This window comes from Danio rerio, chromosome 18, assembly GCF_052040795.2.
Source record: "Danio rerio strain M-AB ecotype USA chromosome 18, GRCz13ab, whole genome shotgun sequence".
NCBI classification, from domain to species: domain Eukaryota; kingdom Metazoa; phylum Chordata; class Actinopteri; order Cypriniformes; family Danionidae; genus Danio; species Danio rerio.
Window position 1 is genome coordinate 14678522 of NC_141038.1, and position 23979 is coordinate 14702500.

The following is a 23979-nucleotide window of genomic DNA, read 5'->3' on the forward strand; positions in this document are numbered from 1 at the left end:
GATAAACCGTTTAATGCCAACATACCCAAATATTATATATAGTGCACACACACATATAGATAGACAGACAGACAGGCAGACAGACAGACAGACAGACAGACAGACAGACAGACAGACAGACAGATAGATAGATAATAGCATAAATGAGAGCACCCTTTTAAAAATGAATATTTTAATCTGTTTCTCAGTGAATATATACATTTTACAGAAATTAAACAAAACTATTAAATTAAACATTATATTAATTAAATGTTGTATTAATTAAAATAAGAGTTGTTGATTACTGAACAAACATCTTTAGGAATAGAAATATAATTAAAATAATCTAATATTAGGTATACCAAATGAGCTATTGCTAATTTATAATTTTACAAAATACACATTTTAAGGTATATTTTATATTAATTTTTATATGTTTTCTTTATATACATTTTTTGTTTAATATTTTTCCCTAACCTATTACTGTACTGATTTTTGGAGAGTGACCTTAAGTTATTTTGTTAGTTTTGGCTTTGGAAAGGTCTAATTAAACGTATATGCATATATTATTGTATAGCATCTATAGAAAATACACATTTAAAAGAAAGATCAGTAGTCATTTATGTTGAACCCTGTGTATGTATCCAAGCAGACAGACAGACAGACAGACAGACAGACGACAGCAAAAATAAGTGCACCCTTTTAAAAATGAATATTTTTAATCTATTTTTCAGTGAATATACATTTTACAGCATTTAAAGAAAACTATTAAATTAAACATTATATTAATTAAATGTTATATCCATTCAAATAAAAGTTGTTGGTTACTGAAAATCTTTAGGAATATAAATATTTTAAAAACTAAATTCAAATGAACTATTGCTAATTTTTATTTTACAAAATACATTTTTTAGGGAATTTTTATATTTCTTTAGTTTTTTTTCTTTTTATTAATTTTTTGTTTTATATTTTTCCCTAACATATTACTGTACCCTTTTTGGAGAGTGATCAAAAGTAGTTATTTGATTAGTTTTAGCTTTGGAACTGTCAAATTGAACATATATGTATATATTATTGTATAGCATCTATAAAAAATATACATTAAAAAGAGAGATATGTGAGGGGTGTACTCATTTATGCTGGACTCTGTATGTATGCAAGCATATAGATAGATAGATAGATAGATAGATAGATAGATAGATAGATAGATAGATAGATAGATAGATAGATAGATAGATAGATAGATAGATAGATATGAATTGAATTAAATTGAATGGATGGACAGACAGACATATCAAGTGAATTGCATGGATATATTATCTTTTAACTGTAATATATTTTATTTACACCTAAAATACTTTTTTTTTCACTGAAAATGAAATAATAAATGAGATGTGCTGCAAGTTTATTAAACGAGAAATCGTAACGTGTAAACCCGGAAAATGGCAAACAACGAGGAGGAAGCTGTAAAGTTGTTGTTGTTATGACGTCATGGCGTGTTTCCACTCCATTTCGAAACATCCGCTGAAAAAGGTACATTTTTGAGGACTTACGTTTGATTAAATAGAGTGCACGTTTCATTTCCTCCTAAATTACCTAAATGTTTTAAAATATATACTATTTTCAGGGTGCTGCCTGCAAGATAGTCTGGCAAATTCTTTGTAAATGTCACACTGGTTCCGGGTAAATGCCATTCATTACTATAATTATATATGAAGACAAAACCATTTTAAAAAGAAACTTTCCATTTCTAAAATGTACATTAGAAAAAAAAGAACCCAACATTAATCATTAATTTAATCTGACTGTTAAACTGTAATTTACGCTTGGTAGGCTACACTAGTACTGATCCTATAACAAGTCAGTATTATGCTTTACTGCTCACTCATTTCAATGGCATTAGTTACATATGTATGGCTCTCGTTATATTACCTATATATTAGTAAGAAAATGTAGCTAACCTACACAATATGATTAAGAGTTTCAAACACGGCCATTGAACAGGCAGAAGTCAAAGCGACCCCTGCAGAGCGGCTCTTACCGTGGCAGACACCAGGCTGCTGTCCGTCAAGGTGAGGTGGTGCGGCTCCCACCTCCGTAAAAATTTGGAGGTGAGGATCTTACTGAGGAAGGTCCGCGGGTGTTTGACCACGCACACCTGGATGTCGCCCTCCTGGAGCAGTTTGTATCTCATGCCACTGCTGCTGTGTAAAAGGCTCCTCTTGCTGCAGGGCCCCGCTTTGTGATTATTATTCCCCTCCAGCGGCGGTGGCGGCGGCTGCTGCGCTGACATTTCCCCCAGCAGCGGCTTGCTTTCTTCGGACGGATAAAACTGATTGTTGTGCAGCTCGTTTCCTCCACCGCTCCCGTTAAAATCCATGATTCCCCTCTGCGAAAGTCGGCGGTGTTGGATCAGATCAGGTGGCTGTCTTTTGATTTCGAGGCCGAATAATGGTCGTTCCAGTGTTTGGCATATAGAGGCTCACACGACCTCAGCAGTGGTGCGGAAAAGACCAAGCGTCGGCGGCGGCGAGGGCTGAAGCCATTAAATAAACCCGTCAAGATGAAGAAGGCTTGAAGTAGCCTATAATGTCTTTCCTTTGAGCGTCGCGAGCTATTCAATATGTTCGGGCCATTGCCGTATCCATTCCGCCTCTCTCCACAGCATATTATTCCAGTCTTCGCGCTCCGAATACGAAACAACTACCGTGTACAAGATCCACACCGAGTTCAATTCTCCGTATTTTATTTGTTCTTCAGATGCTCGGAGTCATGGTTCCCTTTTCTGTCTTTTTTTTCCTCCCTATCTCGGTGGAGGAACCGAGTGCTTCGATAGGGCTGTGTGTGGATTGGTCCCAGCTCGTTCATGTGATACCGGAGTGACGTCAATGGGGAGGCGAACGGATGCGCGTTGCTGTTTGATAGGGAGCGCGCACTTCCCCTCTCTCGCGCAAAATGGAGAAAAGAAAGAGGGCATATGGCAAGCTTTTGTGCACTGTGTCTTAAACTAAGTTGTATCTATTTTTATGTTGCATGTAACAGGATGCATACATATTTTTCTACTAAAATTCCATGCCTTTTTCAGGACTTTTCCAGGAATTCAAGTAAATTTTATGACCTAATTTTTTATGTCTACACATATGTGGTAAATAATAAGAAAAGCAATGCACATTCAAATGTATTACAGCATATAATAAAACACTCAACAGTATTTTTAGATTAAAATATATATTTTTTTATCTAAGTATTAATATATATATATATTAATGTAAGTGTAAATGTATTTAGGTAATGTTTACACAGCACTAATAATGAGAGAGTAGGGCTAAACTATATAGTTTGAGCATCGATATGTGTATCCACGATAGCCACATCACAAAATTAGATTGTCTATTAAAGATTTATTTATATTTTTTTAGGTTATTTACAATGATGTTTTTTTTTTTTTACATTATATTGTATTTGATTACTTTTACACTTCTTAGAACACCATGAAGCACTTTATTTTTGCTCTTGTCTTTATATATGCTTGTAATTTATTATATGTTATGCAGATGCACTGCATAGAAAAATATTTAATTATCCCTGTTAATCTATATAAGGGGTGCACAAACATGGTCCTGGAGGGCCAGTGTCCAGCAAAGTTTAGCTCCAACCCCAATCAGACACAAGCTAGCTAATCAAGCTCTAGGCTTTCTAGAACATCCGTGCAAGTGTGTTGAGGCCAGTAGGAGCTAAAATCTGCAGGACACCGGCCCTTCAGGACCAATTGGACACCCCTGATCTATATGAATGAAATCTTCCCAAGTAGAGCTGTTCAAATAATCTGGTGATTATTATATTCATATATATATATATATATATATATATATATATATATATATATATATATATATATATATATATATATATATATACATCGCATACTTATATATATTGCAGCAAAACAAAATATCGCAATGTCAGATTTGTCCAATATCGTGCAGCCCTATGTAAAAAGCATGCTTTTGGCAGAAAAGGACAGAAAATAGGTAAAGACAACTAACTTATATTAAAGTGGATATTTGTTAAACTAATTTCCATGACTTTTCCAAAACTTTGTGGATTTTTCTGTTTTCCCTAAAGTTTTCCAGGCCTGGAAAATGCCAAGTCAAAATTCCATGACTTTTCCAGGTCTTTCATGACCGTATGAACCCTGATGTCATTGTTTTAAGACACTATATTTGCCTACTGGTTATTCATTTATTCATTCATTCATTTTCTTTTCAGCTTAGTCCCTTTAATAATTCGGGGTCGCCACAGCGGAATGAACCACCAACTTATCCAGCACATGTTTTACGCAGCGAATGCACTTCCGGCCGCAACCCATCACTGAGAAACGTCCATACACACTCATTCACACTCATACACTACGGACAATTTAGCCAACCCAATTCACCTGTACTGCATGTCTTTGGACTGTTGGGGAAACCGGAGCACCTGGAGGAAATCCGTGCAAACGCAGGGAGAACATGCAAACTCCACACAGAAACACCAACTGACCCAGCCAAGACTCGAACCAGCGACCTTCTTGCTGTGTGGCGACACCACTACTTACTGCGCCACTGTGTCGCCAAATGCAATTTTTATCTATGACTATTTTTTTTGTGTTCATCACAGTTTGGAGAATTGTGAAATAACAATTCAGATTTGCAAGATATAAACTCAGATATACTAAAGGTAAACTTGCAAATGCAAATTTTAAGGTTGCATCTGCACATATGAATTTAATGGATTTAATTCGCCATTGCAAATTCATAGGTTTACTCACCATTTTAACATAGTTTCTTGTATTTCTGAGTTATATCACTCAAATGGGCGTTTTATTTTTTCTAAACTTTCATACTATTGGGAAGCCTAATTATTAGTAATAAAAAAAATATTTAATTTGAAAGAATCAATATTAAGGAGGCTTGCCATATGGACTCAGGAGTTTATGTCATACTGTCATTTTCTGAACACATTCATTCTGTAAGGCTTCTTTGTTGCTGAAGATGAGCCATCTGTCCTGTGGTTCACAAGCTTTCGCAATATAAAACCAGTTGAATAAAAAAATTGATTCTTTGGGGGATGGAAAAATATAAAGTTAAAAGTTTTTTGCATTAGTTTTAGTAATAAAAAAAATCATATTAAATATATAAAAAATGAAAACAGAGATAGATGTTTCTTTCAACTGATCACAATCAGATTATAATATTCCACAAACGATGATCCTAAAAACACATATGTCTTTTCTAGGGAAAATTTCCTCAAGCTGAACCAGCTATTTATTCACAGTGATTCACGAAAAAATTGATTCTTGGATTAAAATTAAAATTAATAAATAAAATAAAGTGGCAAGAATATATATATATATATATATATATATATATATATATATATATATATATATATATATATATATATATATATATATATATATATATATATTTATTTATTTATTTATTTATTTATTTATTTTTTGCTACTTTATTAGGTATACCTTGCTAGTAACGGGTTGGACCTACTTTTGCTTTCAGAACTGCCTTAATCCTTTATGGCATAGATTCAACAAGGTACTGGAAATATTGAGTAATGTATTGAGATTTTGGTCCATATTGACATGATAGCATCATGCAGTTTCTGCAGATTTGTCGGCTACACATTCATAATGCAAATCTTCCATTCCACCACATCCCAAAGGTGCTCTATTGGTTTTAGATCTGCTGATTGTGGAGGCCATTTGAGTAGAGTAAACTCATTGTCATGTTCAAGAAACCAGTCTGAGATGACTTGCGCTTTATGACATGGCGTGTTACCTGCTTTAAGTAGCCATTAGAAGATGGGTACACTGTGGTCATAAAAGTATAGACATGGCCAGCAACAATAATCAGGTAGGCTGTGGCCTTAACACGATGCTCAGTTGGTACTAGTGGGCCCAAAGTGTGCCAAAAAGAAATACCCCCTACAACCTTACACCACCAGCCTGAACCGTTGATACAAGGCAGGATGGATCCATGCTTTCTTGTTGTTGATGCCAAATTCTGACCCTTTCATCCAAATGTTGTAGCAGAAATGGAGACTCATCAGACCAGGCAATGTTTTTCCAATCTTCTGCAATTTTGGTGAGCCTGTGCATCAAGGATGGACGTGTTGTGGATGTGTTGCTGCTCTTATGCATACCTCGGTTGTCACGAGGTATCAATTGCCTTTCTATTAGCTTGAATCAGTCTGGCCAATCTCCTCTGACCTCTGCCGTCAGCAAGGCATTTGCGCTCACAGAACAGCCGCTCACTGGATATTTTCTCTTTTTTTAACCATTCTCTGTAAACCCCAGAGATGGTTGTGCGTGAAAATCCAAGTAGATCAGCAGCTCCTGAAATACTCATCTGACACTATCAATCATGCCACGTTCAAAGTCACTTAAATCCCCTTTCTTCCCCATTCTGATGCTCGGTTTGAACTGCAGCTGGTCGTCCTGCCATGTGATTAGATGATTAGAAATTTGTGTTAAGCCAGCACCAATAGCCTAGTGGTTAAGTGCGCCGACATATAGCACCATAGAGTTCACGTCTACCCAAGTTCGATTCTCGGCTTGAGGTTTTTTGCCGCCCTTCCCCTCTCTCTGTTCCCAATATATAATTTTCTATCCCAATATACATATTTACACAACAGTTCTGTCTGGTTCTTGAATCTGAATAGCTGATAGCCATGATATATTTAAGTAATATCAGCACCCGTACAGCCTTTTTACCCTTTGTGTATTACTCCGCCCACATACAGCCAGCAAAAAGCAGACACTACTATCTAAAGTTTAAAAGATGCTTGCTCAGCTGTTTAACTGTCAGCTTATGATTTGAATCCGCAAGAAAGTAGTTCCTCATACAAAAGGGTTTTTGAGACTCTCCATGTTTGATTTTGTTTTTATATACACAATTATGCCGTCAAACTGTTGCATAAACGCAATATCACATGAGTAGCAGTGCGATATGGCTGTATATCGGCACTGGAGGGGGCACTAACCAACGTTCACACCGAAAGCGGCGAGAGCTTCAAAGTAGCCAGAAGTCATTCATTTTCAATGAGAGCCGGTGGCGATAAGCGGCGAGGAGCAGCGCGGCGCGTCTTTTCCAGCGTGGGTGTCGAGGAGAGTTGAAATCAAATCAACTTCATGGTAATGAGCTATGACGCGGTTCGGCGACAAGCAATCAGAATGAAGACGTCCACCGCTTGATAGGAGTTCAGAGAACACAGACCTGTGAACTTTGGTTCCGACCACAGTTGTTCCCAAGGGTTTGATGATTGCTGTTGCTGGATTTACAATGTTTTCTTACAGCAACATGCATTAGTAACTGGCGAGTTACTGGTGTTCATTAAAGTTATATAAATTTATCTCAAAAAAGCGTGAAACTCGCGCGACGTGACAGTACAAAACAGTATAGCTGCTTCAGGATATTTCAGACATATGGACACATATTGGATAAATAAAGCAAAGCCACACCACATGCAACTTGATCTTTCAATGTTATATGAATTTGATAAGAAGTGCGCAACATTTTCACACTAGAAACATGTTTTATCCAGGAATGTAACTGATATGCTGCAATGGCTCCTTTAAATATGAGATCAATGTAGCGAGTTTTGACGCTCTCGCCGCCGGAGCTGAAGGCAGACAGCGTTGTCGCCAGGGCGGCCAGAGCGACCTGGGACGCTCTCGCCGCTTTCGGTGTGAACATACGGTCAGGCACTTGGCCTGCGGCCTGGTGTGTGTGTGTGTGGATGTTCTAAAATGTTAACTTGTCAGTAATTGTCATTGTTATTAATTGTAAATATGTAATTGTATAGATGCAAAATTTGTCAACCATGTAACAAATGATGACGTGTGTGTATGTGTGTACATTCCTACATTGTGATGACCAAATGTTCCCAAAACATGTCATAATACGTTTAAAAATCCCTTCTTTGTGTTGCAATTCACAGCCCTCCATCCAACTTTTGTTTGGCTTAAACAGCAAAGTCTGAAAATAAATAGACCCACATTTGGACAATCGAGATGGATATTTATTCAACTGGGATACTTCTTCTTACCGCTTGCTCTCTTTCCGCAATATACTGTAAAGTGCACAAGGTTTGGAAGCCGAAGCAAGCGGGGCCACCCACACTCTAAACAAAGACTCAGTCACAAAAATGAACTCTCCCCCGCCTCTTACAACATTGTTATTGTGCTTACGCATTAGTGACTACATATTTTATCAGAACGAGCCATGGAAGTGCATTGCAGATGACCAAAAAAAACCCCATCATAGATAGATGTTTGTTCTTACTTGTCCAAATTTAAGTGGTAAAATCCAACTTTGAATCGCACCAGTGCGCAGATGCAAAATGACTTATGAAATGGTCTGTTGTATCAGCAAGTTAAAGGGAAGTGAGATTCTTATCTGCTCTGTTGTTGTGTCATAGATTATAATGCACCAGCAGAGCCTCTTTGTTTTACTTACTCTTCTGGATTTGTTGGTGATTTCAGACACACAGAGATTCAGTTTGAAATTTTATTTTTCTTATTAGCTTCATTGGGATGCTACAAAACTTGATTACTTTTACTTAACTTATTTAATTTAAGCACATTATTGACTGAAACTAAAATAGTGTTTGTTTTTCTTTTTTATTTGACATGAAATCTCCTCAAATTACAACCTTTTCCATAAAAGACATTACTGAAATTATATAGGCTATCAAATTATGACATATTTATGGGATCAAATTTGTTTTGACTGTGTCATTCATGCTAGTCAGTCCAAGCCACTATATGACATTATGTAAGTCACTCTTTTCCATATAGTAAAATTTCACACGTTCATTATAGTTAAAAGTGGGCCGGCCTTATTCTTCAGAAGTTTACCTTCTATGGAAGAAAGCATGTCAAACTGGTTTGACATGAGGGTGAGTAAATGACACCGTGTACATGTTTTTTTTGCTAGCAATAAGGTATGAGAGGCTGTGCTGTGTATTGTGAATATTAGCCTCCATCCTCTTTAGCTATATTTTTATGATTATTATTATGTGCAAGGATTATTATATAAACATTATAAGCCAACTTAAAGAAACAAATCATATATAATACTGTATAATAATTTATATTAATAATAATAATATTATTATAATTATGTCATGACCCCTTTACTGAAATGTTCATTTGTTACTTGAGCCATTACTGTTTTGACAGATTTGAAAGATTTGCTTTAAAATGATTGAGATGGCCAATCAAATTAAGGAAGGCTGGGTTTCCTTTTAACAGAAACTTCAGCATTAAGAGAGCTAAAATAGAAGTATTTAACCCATTTAATGACAACCATTTTACAGCAGAAATCTTATTTGACTAAAAGTATCTGTCAGGTAATATACAAATACACTTTCTCATTCTACGAATATCATTTTCATGCAAACTATGGTAGTGGCCTACCATTTACTTGCCTTGTGTAATTTTTAACATCCCAATGTTATGAGACAAAAATATTTTAAAAATATTATTTATACGAATAAGCGAAAACATCTAGAAAATAATCATGTTCATCAAACCAAAAACAGGGTTTGTTTAGTTTAATCCACAATTCACCAAGACTTTATTACACCATTTAGTTTAATTATTTTTGTAGTAAAACTGTTGTTACACAAATGTAATGCACCAAAATAAATGATTACTACATATTTACTAACAATTGTTAATATTGGTAAGAGTTAATTGTATTAGCTGATTCATTACATATTTTATGTCCTGCATGAACTACTTGGTTTCAGCTTAAAACATTTAGCTAGAAACGGAATGGTCTGAATCTTTGAGAATTGTCTAGTTGTTCCTTTTATTTTTTTCTTGTGTTTATCGGGTTCAAATTATTTACTCATTCGAAACTTTTTTTTGACAAGCTGGTGAGTATTTTAATGGTTAAGAATAATTTAACAAAACCATGGTCACAGATGTGACAAATTAGTATAGTAAATACTAGTGATTTTAAAGAATAATATAGTAAATACTAAAAATTTGTTATATATATATATTTGTTATATATATATATATATATATATATATATATATATATATATATATATATATATATATATATATATATATATATATATTTTGTTATATATAATTTGTTTATATATATATATATAAAGTTGAAGTCAGAATTATTAGACCCCCCCACCCCCTTTATTTTTTCCACAATTTCTGTTCAATGAAAAGGAGATTTTTAGTTTTAATAGTGTTTTAATAACTCATTTATAATAACTGATTTATTTTATCTTTGCCAAGATGACAGTACATAATATTTCACTAAATATTTTTCAAGACACTTATATACAGCTTAATGTGACATTTAAAGGCTTAACTAGATTAATTAGGTTAACTAGGCAGGTTAGGGTTATGTTTTGTTCTGTAGACTATCAAAAAAATATAGATTAAAGAGGATAATAATTTTGATCTTAAATGTTTTTTTTTTAAACTTAAATTTGCTTTCATTCTTGTTAAAAAAAACAAATAAGACTTTCTCCAGAAAAAAAAAATATTATCAGACATACTGTGAAAATTTCCTTGCTCTGTTAAACATAATTTGGGAAATATAAAAAAAAATTGACATACTGAGGAAGGCATTGTGTCGAAATGTTTGTGTCTTTAAATCACCCAGAGAATGTAAGAAGAAAAAAATAAAAACTCAAAGAAAAAAAAATTCAATTGGGGGCTGATAATAATTCTGACTTCAACTGTATATAAAAAATAATAATATAGTAAAGTGGACATGTTATAGTATGTTCAACACTTTGTTAATGAATGCTGCAGCATACTGTAGCATTCTGAACTGGAAAACTGTATTAAATATTGTAGTATACTTTAGTTTTTACTACAGTAAACTAGTGTATTGTAGCATAATGCATCCTTTTTTTGTAGAAAACTACATTATTGGGCTATTTTATTATATTACTACACTAAAAAAATCTTGCTGCCTTAATTTTTTTATTTGAATCAAATTAACTTTTCAAGTCATCTCAACTTGCATCAACCAAGTAAAATATTAATAAACTTTGTATAACTTAAAAAATCAGTTCAAACCAGATTAACTTATTAAATAAGTTAGAGCAGTATTAAAATATTTGTTGTCTTTACTTTTTGTCATTAATTTTTTACAATGATTAATATGTTATTATAGTAGATTAAGTACACTGCAAAAAAAATATATAATGCAAAAAGTCAAGACAACAAATATTTTGATGTTGCGTAAACTTATTTTAATAAGTTAATCAATTTAAGTAACTTAATATTTTAATCAGTTTGATTGATGCAAGTTGAGATGACTAGACAAGTTGATTCAACTCAAAAATTCAAGACAAGAATTTGTTTTAAACTGTATTAACAAAAAATTTCACCTAAGTATATATGTAGTTATATTTACTTCTAGTTTTTATTCGTATAAAAAAAGGTAATGATGTACACATCTACCCATTTATCACACAATAAACCCCTTCAAGACCTCCTCACATGATAAATGACCACATTCATTCGTCACAACATACTTGTAGACGTCGAGACTGTCATCCTCCACTACGTTTTCTGCTGATACATGAAACGTAATGCAAGAGTCAGTACAGACAATGATATCACAACCTCAAGGACTGATACCAGCCTGATAAACCCCAGGAGAGATGGATAAACATTCACACTGGCCTGCCTTTTTTTCGCTGACGATTTTTTTCTTCCATGCATTGGTTGCTGGGATGAAGGCATCACACAACCCTGCTGGGAATACCGTGGTAAGTAACATTGCTTTGTAAGCAACCGAAATGGTTAGTAAAAAGCTAAATGTATCACTTGACAACCTCCTCAACGCAGCGATCTGCAAACCTCCTGACCAGCTGTTAGACTGAGGAAGTGAATCAGGCCTCAAACAGATCATACAAAGTCATTCACAAATCAAATGGAAAGGAGGAAGTCGTTTGTTTACGGTCTGAGCGAGTGAATATGGGATTGATGTAAGAGGTTTTGAAGTTTTGTAATCATAAAACGTATTTTTTTTCGTCTGTCATATTTGCTTTACTCAGTCTCACCAGTTTTAAAACCCCGCTTGCGTGGAGCATATACTGTATGCAACCGTTAGTCACAAACTAAATAGAGTCACATGCTGTAAACTTGAGTTGAAAGTGAAACAGCTGTCTTTGGTTGCTTGAGTTTTTTTATGATGAGGCTTTTACAGGAAAACCCCTTCATATGGAAGTTTTTTTGTCAGTATTTATTAAGTGGTCTGTAAAACATCTGTAACTTTTTGTTCATGCAAAGTCTGGTTTAAGAGACTTGATAGCCAGTGGTGGAAGGAGCACTGAAAAAAATAATACTTAAGTAACAGTACCATTACTTACCTAAAAATGTAGAGCCAATAGAGTAAAAGTATCTGTTGTAAATATTATTTAAAGTATGAGTAAAACGTAGACCTTTCAAAAGTACTAAAGAGTGAGTAGGCCGGATTACTGTTGGATTAATGTTTAATACTTCCACTAAGTTTGCTGCAATTATAAATGGCACATGTCTTGATGTAGTTCATTATGATGTAATTTACCTTCTATAGGCGATTTGATTGGACAGGAATCACAGGACTAATTTTTCTAGTCCCCATAGACAAGAAAGAAATTAAGTAGTGGAGTAAAAGTAAAGATACTGCACTAAAATTTCACTCAAGATAAAGTAAAAGTACATATTTTAAAACTACAATTTTTGTAATACTCAATTACAGTAATTTGAGTATTTGTAATTTGGTACTTCACACCACTGATGATAGCATTATTTTCATTAACATCAAGCATATTTTTATTGCGATTATGTATTTAGATATTTTAGGTTTTAAGGTGTCCCATCCGTATTATTGTCTTTTTAATATTTTTGTACAGAAAAAAAGAAAAAAAAATATTAATAACACACACAAACATGCATATAATTCAGGCCCGTAGCCAAAGGGGGTTCGGGAGTTTTGAAAGACTCACCCGCACTGATAAAAGTTCCAGAATTTGTCCCATACATAAGCTTATTTGTCTTTTTTTGACTTCTGTGCCATCCTAAACTAAAAATAACCCATCAAAGAAGGCGGGGGTGCACGGAGGTGTGCAAGAAAACATACAATCTGACAAAAGTGAAGTCATCTGTCACTACAAGTAACTTTTATTCTGAATCTTGAATTAGGTTTGGGCAGATAAACGATATTCTATGAAATTCCATGCAAATGTCAACTTTGCCATGAATAATTTTTATTTTTTCACAAAATATCGAAACCATGTCTGCTTTTTTTGTGTAAGCAACTATTTTATAGTGCTTTAAAATACTTAAAATCGTCTCTGTTAATATTTTCTTACTATTATATTTGATTTACCAAAGTCACACAATTGCCAACTAAAATAAAATCAATCATGTTTGTTCTATAGTGAGACAATTCTTTTGCTTTTGATGAGCATTATTTCTTTTGGGTTGTGCAGTTTAAATCATAGAATTTCTACAAAGTATGTTGTATACTGTAAACTCCCTACCTTTTGTTATCACATCTATAACGCATGTTTATTTTCCTCATTTACAATATGTAACATGTTTACAGATTGATATTTTTTTTGCTCGTATAACTCTGTGGTTAGTTGTTTTGAAAATATATAAATAGATGTTTTAATCAAATGTTAACATATACTTAATCTGTGAATTTATGTTTTGAGTTTTACTGCAAATGTCACATCCATAACGCTGGAATTGCTCATATCGAATTGCGATCAAATTTATATCAAGAACAATGCTAAGCTCTGGACTTTTTTTTTACTCTATATTGATCTAAGAGCCAATCACGTAGCAGAAATGTGCAACAGTGGGAATCTAAAAGTGTGTTTATTTAGAGATGTACTGAATTTTCAGCCACCGAAAATGTATTGGCCGAAAATATGTTATGCCATTTAATGCACCCTCTACTTTTTGTGGCTTCGGTCATTGTTGGGGTACTCTTTTTTTTTAAATCTGGAAGCATTAACAACATATATCGAAATATATACTGTTATCGTTCAATATGGAAAATTAATATCAAGATTTCAGTTTTGCCATATCGCCTAGCCCTACACTGAAAAAAAATCATTTCTGCAAAATTGTTGCAAACAATTTGTGTTGAACTAAAAACAAAAATTTAATAAATGTATTAATGTTAAACTTAATTTCTTTAAATTCAACCACTTAAAAAATTAGTAAATCCAAGGAATCATCTTTGAGTCTTTTTTTTCAGTGTATCTTGAACCTTATTCTTGAAAGAAAAAAATACCAATAAAAAGGTTCAAAGCACCAAAACCGGCCCATATTAAAGTAAATTTGAATACTAATTAGGCTATTTTTGTTATATATAACTTTCAAAATGTACTTTTTTTTTTTTTACAAACGAAATTACAAATATCATGAAGCTCTACATTATTAATATTATTATGCCTTAATTTTTTTATTATTCAGATGGCCAGATTCTGACTGAGGAAAGTTGAACGGGCTGGCCAATTTGTTAATTGCCCAATAAATGACAATAGGCTTTTTTTTACATTTAAAACTTTTAACAGACTTTTTTAGTGATATATGGTGTAATAAATTTGTAATCTTAAAATAAGTACTTTTTTCATATGTAGAAAGTGTTTTTGGTACCTCAAAAAGTGTGGTTATGATGACGACTCGACAAGCTAATCCAGGTAAAAAATGCAGTATTTAAACCTCATAATTAAATTAAAAAAGGCGAATATCAGCAAAAAGGTCCAGTTTTTGAGAAAAAAAGAACCACACATTTCATCATTCATTACTGATGGGCAAAAATTTATTGCAATTAATTACATCCAAAATAACATTTTTTTGACAATATATATGTGCGTGTGATGTATATATTAATACACACATGCATTCAAATTAATGAGATCAGTTACTCAAAATGATTAAAAACAAAATACACTGGATTAACTATATTTACCAATTACTTCAACTTGCTACATTTACAAGAATTATTATTTTCAATTTATTTTATTACAATTATTAATCAGTAATAAGTCATTTTTAAAAGCTAAAAATCAACAACAACAACAACAAAAAACAAGTTGAATAAGTTAAAGTATGGTAAGTTTTCAATTTTTTTGTGGACTTCTCGAGTAATAATTTGTGAAAAAAACAATAATAAAGATAAATAAATACATTTGGACATTGTAAAGTTTTAGAATAAGTTAAATAATAAATGTAAAAATAGGGATAGTACTACTGGCGCAGTAGGTAGTGCTGTTGCCTCACAGCAAGAAGGTCGCTGGGTTGCTGGTTCGATCCTTGGCTCAGTTGGTGTTTCTGTGTGGAGTTTGCATGTTCTCCCTGCGTTCACGTGGGTTTTCTCCTGGTGCTCCAATTTCCCCCACAGTCCAAAGACATGCGGTACAGGTGAATTGAGTAGGCTAAAATGTCCGTATAGTGTATGAGTGTGAATGAGTGTTTGTGTGGATGTTTCTCAGAGATGGGTTGCGGCTGGAAGGGCATCCGCTGCGTAAAAACGTGCTGGATAAGTTGGCGGTTCATTCTACTGTGTTGACCCCAGATTAATAAACGGACTAAGCCGACAAAAAAATGAATGAGTAAATATAGGAATATTAAATTACACAGGTTTCATTATTTAATTTCATCATAAAAGCTTTTTTTTTTATTAAAATGCTATTTAATAATAGCTAATAATAACAGTTACAGTTTTAAAATACAATTTTATAGCTTAACCACAATTTAACGAGAAGACAAAAAATAATAAATATCAAGCTAAATCAAAACAACAACAAAAGAATCATATTAAGCTAAAAACAACAGACATATTCAGTGTTGTTTTGTCTGAAAATGGACACCTGCTGTTGGTCATGCAGGTATAATCTGCAGTCATGAGCGAAACGTTAACAACACCAGCGGATCCCAGTAAACCCCTATGAACAGCACTAGCGACCCTTTAACGTCCCAAGTCACAAGACCTCTGGTTAAATTTAAGTCCCGTCATGTGAGCGGCTCAGTTTGAGTGAATTTACCCCATCCTCTTTATCTTCAGTAATCCTGTTAATCCCATGCCTGTCTTCCACACTCATGAGACACAATTTATGATGACACCACAAAAAAAATCCCCACTCTGCTAACATGCCTGAGTTATGCAATAGCCAAGACGTGCTTATGACAGTTTAAATTTCCTAATATGTGTCAGGTTTGTGAGATGGCATAGTGAGTAAACGGATGTAGTTCTGACTCAGATACTGACTGTCTGATCATGTGTTTACCTGCGTGGAATGTAAACCTGCAAGTTTTTAATCCTTGTAATGAAGAGGAATCAATTTTAACCCTTTATTGGGCGAAGAAATGTTTATTTGGTAATATAATTGATCTTGAGTTTGATCTTAATTTTTTAAGTCATAAGTTTTCATAACAACACTCTTTTTTATCTGAATAGTTTTAAAGTTACTGTAGTGGATATGAATTAAAATGTAAAAGCAGAAGCACAATTTTTGAAATGATAACACGCTTATTCTTTCTGCATTATTTTAACACAATTTGCATTTTTACATTTATTTTGACATTATTACAAATTAGCACATAAGCTTTCAAAACCCAGATGTTTACTTTTTTTTACTACTATTGTGAGTGTACAACAATACACCAAATTTCAACTTTCATATTTTAAATGAAATAACATCAAATTCAAGTAACTGTATTAATCCATAAACATTTTTGGTGTTTAATGTATTACATTTGATATTACATCATTGCACATCAACAAAAATGAATATACTTTATTTTTTTTAAATAAAATAAGTGATAGGATTCTCATATTTAAAAAATAAATAGAAAATCTAAACATAATTGTAAAAAATTAATCAACACTGACACATACATAAATATATAGTTATTATTATGAAATTTCTAATAAAATAATTTTAAATAATTAATCAGTACTCACACAATTATAAGTATAGATTTATTATTGTTTAAATTCTAAACAATAAGTGTAAAAAATTATTAGCACTCACACAATTTTAATTATATATTTATTGTTATAGAAAACTCTAAAAATAATTGAAAAAAATTAGCACTGACAGTTATAAATATAAATTTACTATGAAAATTCTAAATAATAATTGTAAATAATCCACACAATTATAATAATACATTTATTATAATTATAGAAAATTAAAATTTTTGTTGTAAAAAATAATCAGCAAACACAAATATAATTCTATATTTTACTGACATAATTGACACATAATATAAAATAATTGAAAAAAAATAATAAGCACAAATGAACAATGATGCAAAATACTGGAATGTTTTTTTACAGATTTAAATAATCATAGAAAATAATGGGTAAAAACATCATTGTTATTGTTGTAACAATGTAATAATCATGTTCTCAATAAAAATAAATTCAAATATAATTTTGTTGAAGTTGAGTGGGCATCACTGGTTAACTAAAACTTAAATTAATATTTTTTATTATTTATAATGTTTTGTAAACATTTATGTTTTAAATTAACTGAATAAACTTTTTTATTAATTGTAATATTCCACTAATAACTATTAAATCATTTTTGCCATGTAATATAGTGTAAATGATTTACAATTATATTTAAACATTTCTTTTGTAAATATTATATTATTAACTTTATGCTTATTAATTTAACAGTTTTTAATTTTGTTGATTATTTTAAAATGATTTAGTTGTGATATCTTTAGATTTATATTATTAAATAGTGTGATTTCCCCCCACAAAAAGGGAAGAAATGTCACATTTTTGGTTTTGCTTTCATCAAAAACAAAAAAGCTAGTTTTAATTTCTTCACATTTCAATAACGACATAAAAGACGCACCACAGACTTCTGCATGAGATTTTATTACAAGGCAGGTTTCAACATTACTGCACCTCAGAGGCAAACTTCGAAAAAAGGAACATCACAAAAATGGAATGAGAATCCACAGTGAAAAAAAATCTCCCTTTTATACCAGAACATCACCTTGCATAACATAAACATTATGTGCTACATTTATTTCATCTCAATGTTCTGGCAGACACCAAGTGTTTTAGTGTTTGTGCAAATGGAGTCATGACAATGTTTACAGTCAAGCGAGTGTGTTGACCATTTTCATGAGCACATATAGTGTGTGAAGTCTTGGCAAGAAAAACCCACCACATATCATGCATAGTTGGACAGCACTTCATATCAATTTTACATTAGATGTCAATAACAACAGCATTTTTTGTACAACACAAACGTTTGCTGATAAGTGGACATCTTCAATAGTGACTAGTGCTTTGGTGCAGACACTGCAAATATTGTGGTCCTGTAAATATTGTTTTGCGTACATTCGATTCATTTTTGTGAAATGTTAGTGTCGCCTAGTGTGTATTTAATACATTAATGTACACTAGTAGTCTCAAAAAATCTGCGATAAGTCAATTTTCTTCAAGTTTGAAAAATGAAACCTATTCAGCTCACCGTGGCTAAATTTCTTATAATAAAACGACAGTAAAACATTGGGAAATATTATAACAATACTTTGTCATTTATTCCTGTGATTCAAAACTGAATTTACCTCAGTCTTCAGCATCACATGATTCTTCAGTAATTATTTAATTATGTCGATCTGCTGTTCTACTATGATCAATTATTATTGGTACTCAGTCGTTAATAATGATTATTATACAGTAATTATCAATGTTGAATTTTTCATCTGCTTCATAGTTTTGTGAAGACTGTGATTCATTTGACTTTTTAGGACTGTATGATATTGAAAAAAAAAGTGATATGCTTTAGGATGTTAAATGTATAGCAATATTCGATACGCGATATGATATTTTTAGCCATCAGCTAGCTCTCTGCAACTCTCACATGGTCGCCCACGGAAGCTAAGCAGGGCTGTGCCCGGTCAGTACCTGGATGGGAGAATATATATGAAAGCTAGGTTGCTGCTGGAGGTGGTGTTAGTGAGACCAGCAGGGGGCGCTCAACCTGCTGTCTGTGTAGGTCTTAGCGCCCCAGTATAGTGAAAAGGAGTCTAAACTGCTCAGTGAGCGCCGTCTTTCAAATGAGACGTTGAACTGCGGTCCTGACTCTCTGTGGTCAATAAAAAGCCCAGGATGTCCTTCGAAAAGGAGTATGGGTTTAACTCCGGCATCCTGACCAAATTTGCCCACTGTCCTGTCCATTATGGCCTCCTAACATACACATATGATAACAACACACTGTCTTCATCACATTCTCTCCTCTCCACCAATCAGCTGGTGTGCGGTCTGGTGCAATATGGCTGCTTTGGTGCAATATGGGAGTCCACCCAAAAATATGTAAAGCTCTTTGAGTGTCCAGAAAAGTGCAACATGAATGTAAGAAATTATTATTATTATTATTATTACTTTAAAGAATGTTATAACCAACATACGTTTCATAATATTTGAAGAAAAAGAAAGCATAACTACAATCTTCTAGAAGATGAAACAGATCAGGCATTGTAACTATGTATACCAACATAAATAAATAAATAAAAATCTCTTAATTCTTTGCAGACTTATTGTTTTCTTAACATCGCTTGATCATATTTCAGCATCCATTTTAAAACTGTTACAGATTTTTAAAAAAAGAAAAAAAATTTAGCGAATTTAAAAATCGCAAACCACAGCGACATGAACATTTGTTATATTTCGATCATTTCGCAGCCCAAACTTTTAGGATACCAATGGCACTCAGAGATACTCTCAAGTTAAATCACGTTAAAATGATTTGCGATAAATTTGAGATTTAACGCAAGAGTTTTGCGATAATTGTGATAAGCACATTTAAAACATTTTGATATATTGTTCAACCATATTTTTTAGGATATCAATGACAATGACACAAAGAAACTCTTGTATTAAAAAACAAATTCAGCGGAAATCATTGCGATATGAATATCGTAATAAGTACATTTGCGATATTTCGAAATATTGCTCAGCCATACTTTTTAGACGAAAGATACTCATTGAATCACCATTTTTCGCAAAGCATTGCGGTAGTTATATCGTGATAAGTACATTTGCGATATTTTAATAATTTTGATACATTGTGCAATTTAGGATATCAAATGACACACAAGGATACTCACATTTGCGATTATTTCGATATATTGTTCAGCTATACTTTTTAATATATAACAAAGACACACAAAGATATTCATGTATTAAATCACAAATTTATCGCAAACCATTGCAAAATGTATATCGTAATAGGCACATTTGCATTATTTCAATAATTTTGATATATTGCACAGCCCTACTTTTTAGGATATCAATGGCATAGGATACTCCTGTATTAAATCACTAATTTATTGTGATATTGCAATCATGTTTATTGTGATATACTGTACATATTTTGATAATTTCAATAAACATGTGGCCCTACTTTTTAAGATATTTTTAATGAAAAGAAAGCTAAAAATAACAGCACTAGTTAATTATTTCATAATCATGTAACATTATAAATATCTTTATTTTCATTCATGAAACAATTCTATTAAAATGTATTGAACAATTTAATTTGTTATATTTTTAATCTTACTTTTGAGTAGTAATGTTAGTTTCCACAAAAAAAAAAGAAGCAGCGCAACAGTTTTCACCACTTGTAATAATAATAATAATAATAATAATTGAGCAGCAGATCATCAAATCAGAAAGATCACGTGACTCTAAAACTGTAGTAAGAGTTCTGAAAATCTAGCTTTTAAATCATAGGAATATATATTATTTTAAACTACATGCAATATATATTTCATTTGTAATAATAGTTCCCAATTTTTTACTGTATTTTTGGCCAAATAAATGCAACATTGGTGAGCAGAATAGCCGTCTTTTAAACAATATAAACTGATCCCAAACCTTTGACCGGGTAGTGTATTTCTTCCTGCTATTGGTGTGCATTTCCACGGTAGTGAATATGCAATGTTCATCGCTTCAATTAGAACAGACAGCGGCAGCTGAATCATGCACAGAACAAATGGGGTCACCAGATGCCAAAACCGTCCACACTGACAGGAAAGCCAGTTCAGAGGTCATTCACAAAATACATCTCGCCGCGTAAGGGTGAGACCAGCGACTTGCAGCTATTTCTGACATGCTGTGGTGTTTTGAGTCCCTGGATACAAGACCAACAGCAAAATTGAATCAGTTCAGACAGGCAGACACGTCAAATATGCAAATATCCACCGCTGCCTATTTTCAGTTTGACAATATAACACCTACAGAAAAGGTAAAAATGTAAACTTGTTATATTCTTGCCCTTGTAGCAAATATCTTGCTTTTTCCTATTTAACTAAGGGCTAACTTTTAAGATGCTTAACATTTATTAAACTAACTTAACACTAAAAGTGCTTATTTATATCATGTTCACTTTAAAAACACTCTTTGAAATAAAATACTCATGTTCAATACAAATAATCCTATAGCTGGATTTTTAACAGCAGTTTTTTTTTGCATAAATGAAACATAAGGAGCTTTTTTTAAAACAAAGTAATGATACTTGCACGTTGTAAGGCAGAATTTGCTTAATGATAAAGTTAATTAAGATTACAATTTATAATGGAAACGTTAATAAGAATGGGATATAAAAAAAGGCATCAGGCAAACATGTACAATTCCATGTTTTATTTTATGTGTAAAAAATTATATATATACACTACCTGACAAAAGTCTTGTCGGCTATCCAAGTTTTAGGAACAACAAATAATAACTTGACTTCTAGTTGATCATTTGGTATGAATCGTGGCTTATATGAAAGGCAAAGGCCTCTAGATTACGCTTATTTTACCAAAATAAAATGTGATCATGCCTTGATTTTTAATTGTTTAATTGGGACAGTAAGGTCTGACTTTGCTTAGACAAAAGTCTTGTCACTTAAAAGAAATAATGTACAGTTTTGAATATAAAGTCATGGTGCAGTGGACAAAAAAATTAATATTGCGTATGGACTGTATCCATAAATCTCTGCAATGACTCAATATCTTATAATAAAGTCATCCGTAATGGCAAAGAAAGCATTCTTGCAGGACTCCTAGAGTTCATCAAGATTCTTTGAATTCTTGATTCTCTTGGATTCTTTGCCTCCTCCATCTTACCCATGGAATGCTCAATAATGTTCATATCTGGTGACTAGGCTGGCCAATCTTGGAGCACTTTGACCTTCTTTGCAGTGGTTTGTAATGTAAGGGGCAGAACAAATGTCTTGATACCTCAAGCTGTTGATCTTGCCATCTACTCTGCAGATTTCTCACACATCCCCATACTGAATGTAACCCCAAACCATGATTTTTCCTTCACCAAACTTGACTGATTTGTGTGAGAATCTTGAGTCCATGCGGGTTCCAATACTATGCAGTTCAGCAGATGATTTATCTGAAAAATCTACCTTCTGCCACTTTTCTAAATGAGTCAAGTTATTATTTGGTGCTCTTACAGCTGGGATGGATGACAAGACTTTTGTCAGGTGGTGTATATTATATGGAAGTCTTTAATTAGCAATTCATCCCTCTGAAAGGCTAAATACTAATACATAATAAATCATTTAAATAGCCTAACGCATCATTTCCCCCTTGATTGTACAGTAGCTACACTAACACTGATAATAATATTAGCAACTGTGCTCGATCGTAAAACACCACAAGCCCTGATTATTTCTTGATTGTTCCCTATCAGATCTACATTTAAGACTCATCCATTGTACAAAACAGTCATTTTTGTCCTCCTTCACCTACTTTAAATCAAAAGTATTAGCATCAAGATACTAGCCGTATCAACAACCTAATTAATACTACTCAAATGAAGCATGAAAATAGCGAGCGGGTCCCTTCTACCGTAACAGAATTTCCTGTGACTGGAAGCCACTATAAAAAAACAGAACAAGATTTCCCACATTGTAACCACACCTCAGTCGAAGCCAATGTAATCCCACAATCCCTGGCATCCTCCTCCAGACCAGCAGTGTTACAGTCAGTGGTTGTTTATGTGGATGGAACCCGAATGCGAAACTGTCCCTGCTGGAGCTGCAGTCGGAACAGCTTACAGTTGGCGATGCGCAGGGCGGCACAGCTCGTCTTGCTCAGATCTGAGGGCATGAGGGGTCTGGTGGGGTGCCAGGTGCCTGTGCTCCTGCGAAACTCACGGACATAGTCGAAACTGGTGCCTGCAATCAAAACACATGGAAATATGATATGAATGCAGTTCAGTGTATGGTGCAAAACACATTGTTACATTGCGTTGTAAAGCTTTAAAACTGAACACGTAGGCAGCAGTGCAAAAGCTAATTTATTTGAGCTAATCTGTTTTAGTTTTAGACTGTTACAGAAAGATTTACCTGTATTTTTACTCATCATGTTGTAGTATTCCTAGATATTGTGGAAAAAAAGTTGGCATTTTTTAATTCTTTTTTGTTTTGTTTTAAATGTAAAAGGGAATTAAATGAATTTGACTGAATCTAAATGCCTAATCAACAATATCCTAAATTTTAAAAGAGATAAATATTTTCTATATATATTTAATATTCTCAGATTATTTTGATAATAACTGATAAAAAATCAATTTTTGTTTTAATATATGAACTGACACAATTAATATACTAATCTTTTTACTAATATTTATAGTTTCTTATTTATATTATTTTAAAAAACCTTTTAATAAAAAACTTTATTATATAAAATTTATTATAATAAATTTCATATATATTATAATAAAAGTTTTTTATTATTTATTTATTAGCCATCATAATGCACATACTCTATAATGTGTGCATTTCCCATATACCAGAAAAGAAACCTTGTTTTATAAAATAAATATATATATATATATATATATATATATATATATATATATATATATATATATATATATATATATACATATACTAATTCACTAAGTCATATAACTA

At 32.7% G+C, this 23979-nt stretch overlaps 2 protein-coding genes and 1 long non-coding RNA gene across 3 annotated transcripts in view; 1 reads left to right on the plus strand and 2 right to left on the minus strand.

Annotated features, from left to right (window-relative positions):
- The window catches only part of cmip (c-Maf inducing protein), a 52397-nt gene extending 49574 nt beyond the window's left edge, over positions 1-2823 (minus strand). Inside the window, exon 1 of the mRNA XM_087293009.1 lies at positions 2021-2823. Within this exon, the coding sequence (XP_087149135.1) occupies positions 2021-2359 (339 nt within the window). The 5' untranslated portion in view covers positions 2360-2823. The remainder of the gene's footprint in view (positions 1-2020) is intronic.
- An 8903-nt stretch (positions 2824-11726) lies between these two features.
- LOC147839674 (uncharacterized) lies at positions 11727-15813 on the plus strand. The gene is made up of 2 exons (XR_015514791.1): positions 11727-14742; positions 14798-15813. It is a non-coding gene; the product is annotated as an uncharacterized LOC147839674 (long non-coding RNA).
- A 2095-nt stretch (positions 15814-17908) lies between these two features.
- The window catches only part of gan (gigaxonin), a 39505-nt gene continuing 33434 nt past the window's right edge, over positions 17909-23979 (minus strand). Inside the window, exon 12 of the mRNA XM_087293018.1 lies at positions 17909-23238. Coding sequence (XP_087149144.1) covers positions 23057-23238 — 182 coding nt within the window. The 3' untranslated portion in view covers positions 17909-23056. The remainder of the gene's footprint in view (positions 23239-23979) is intronic.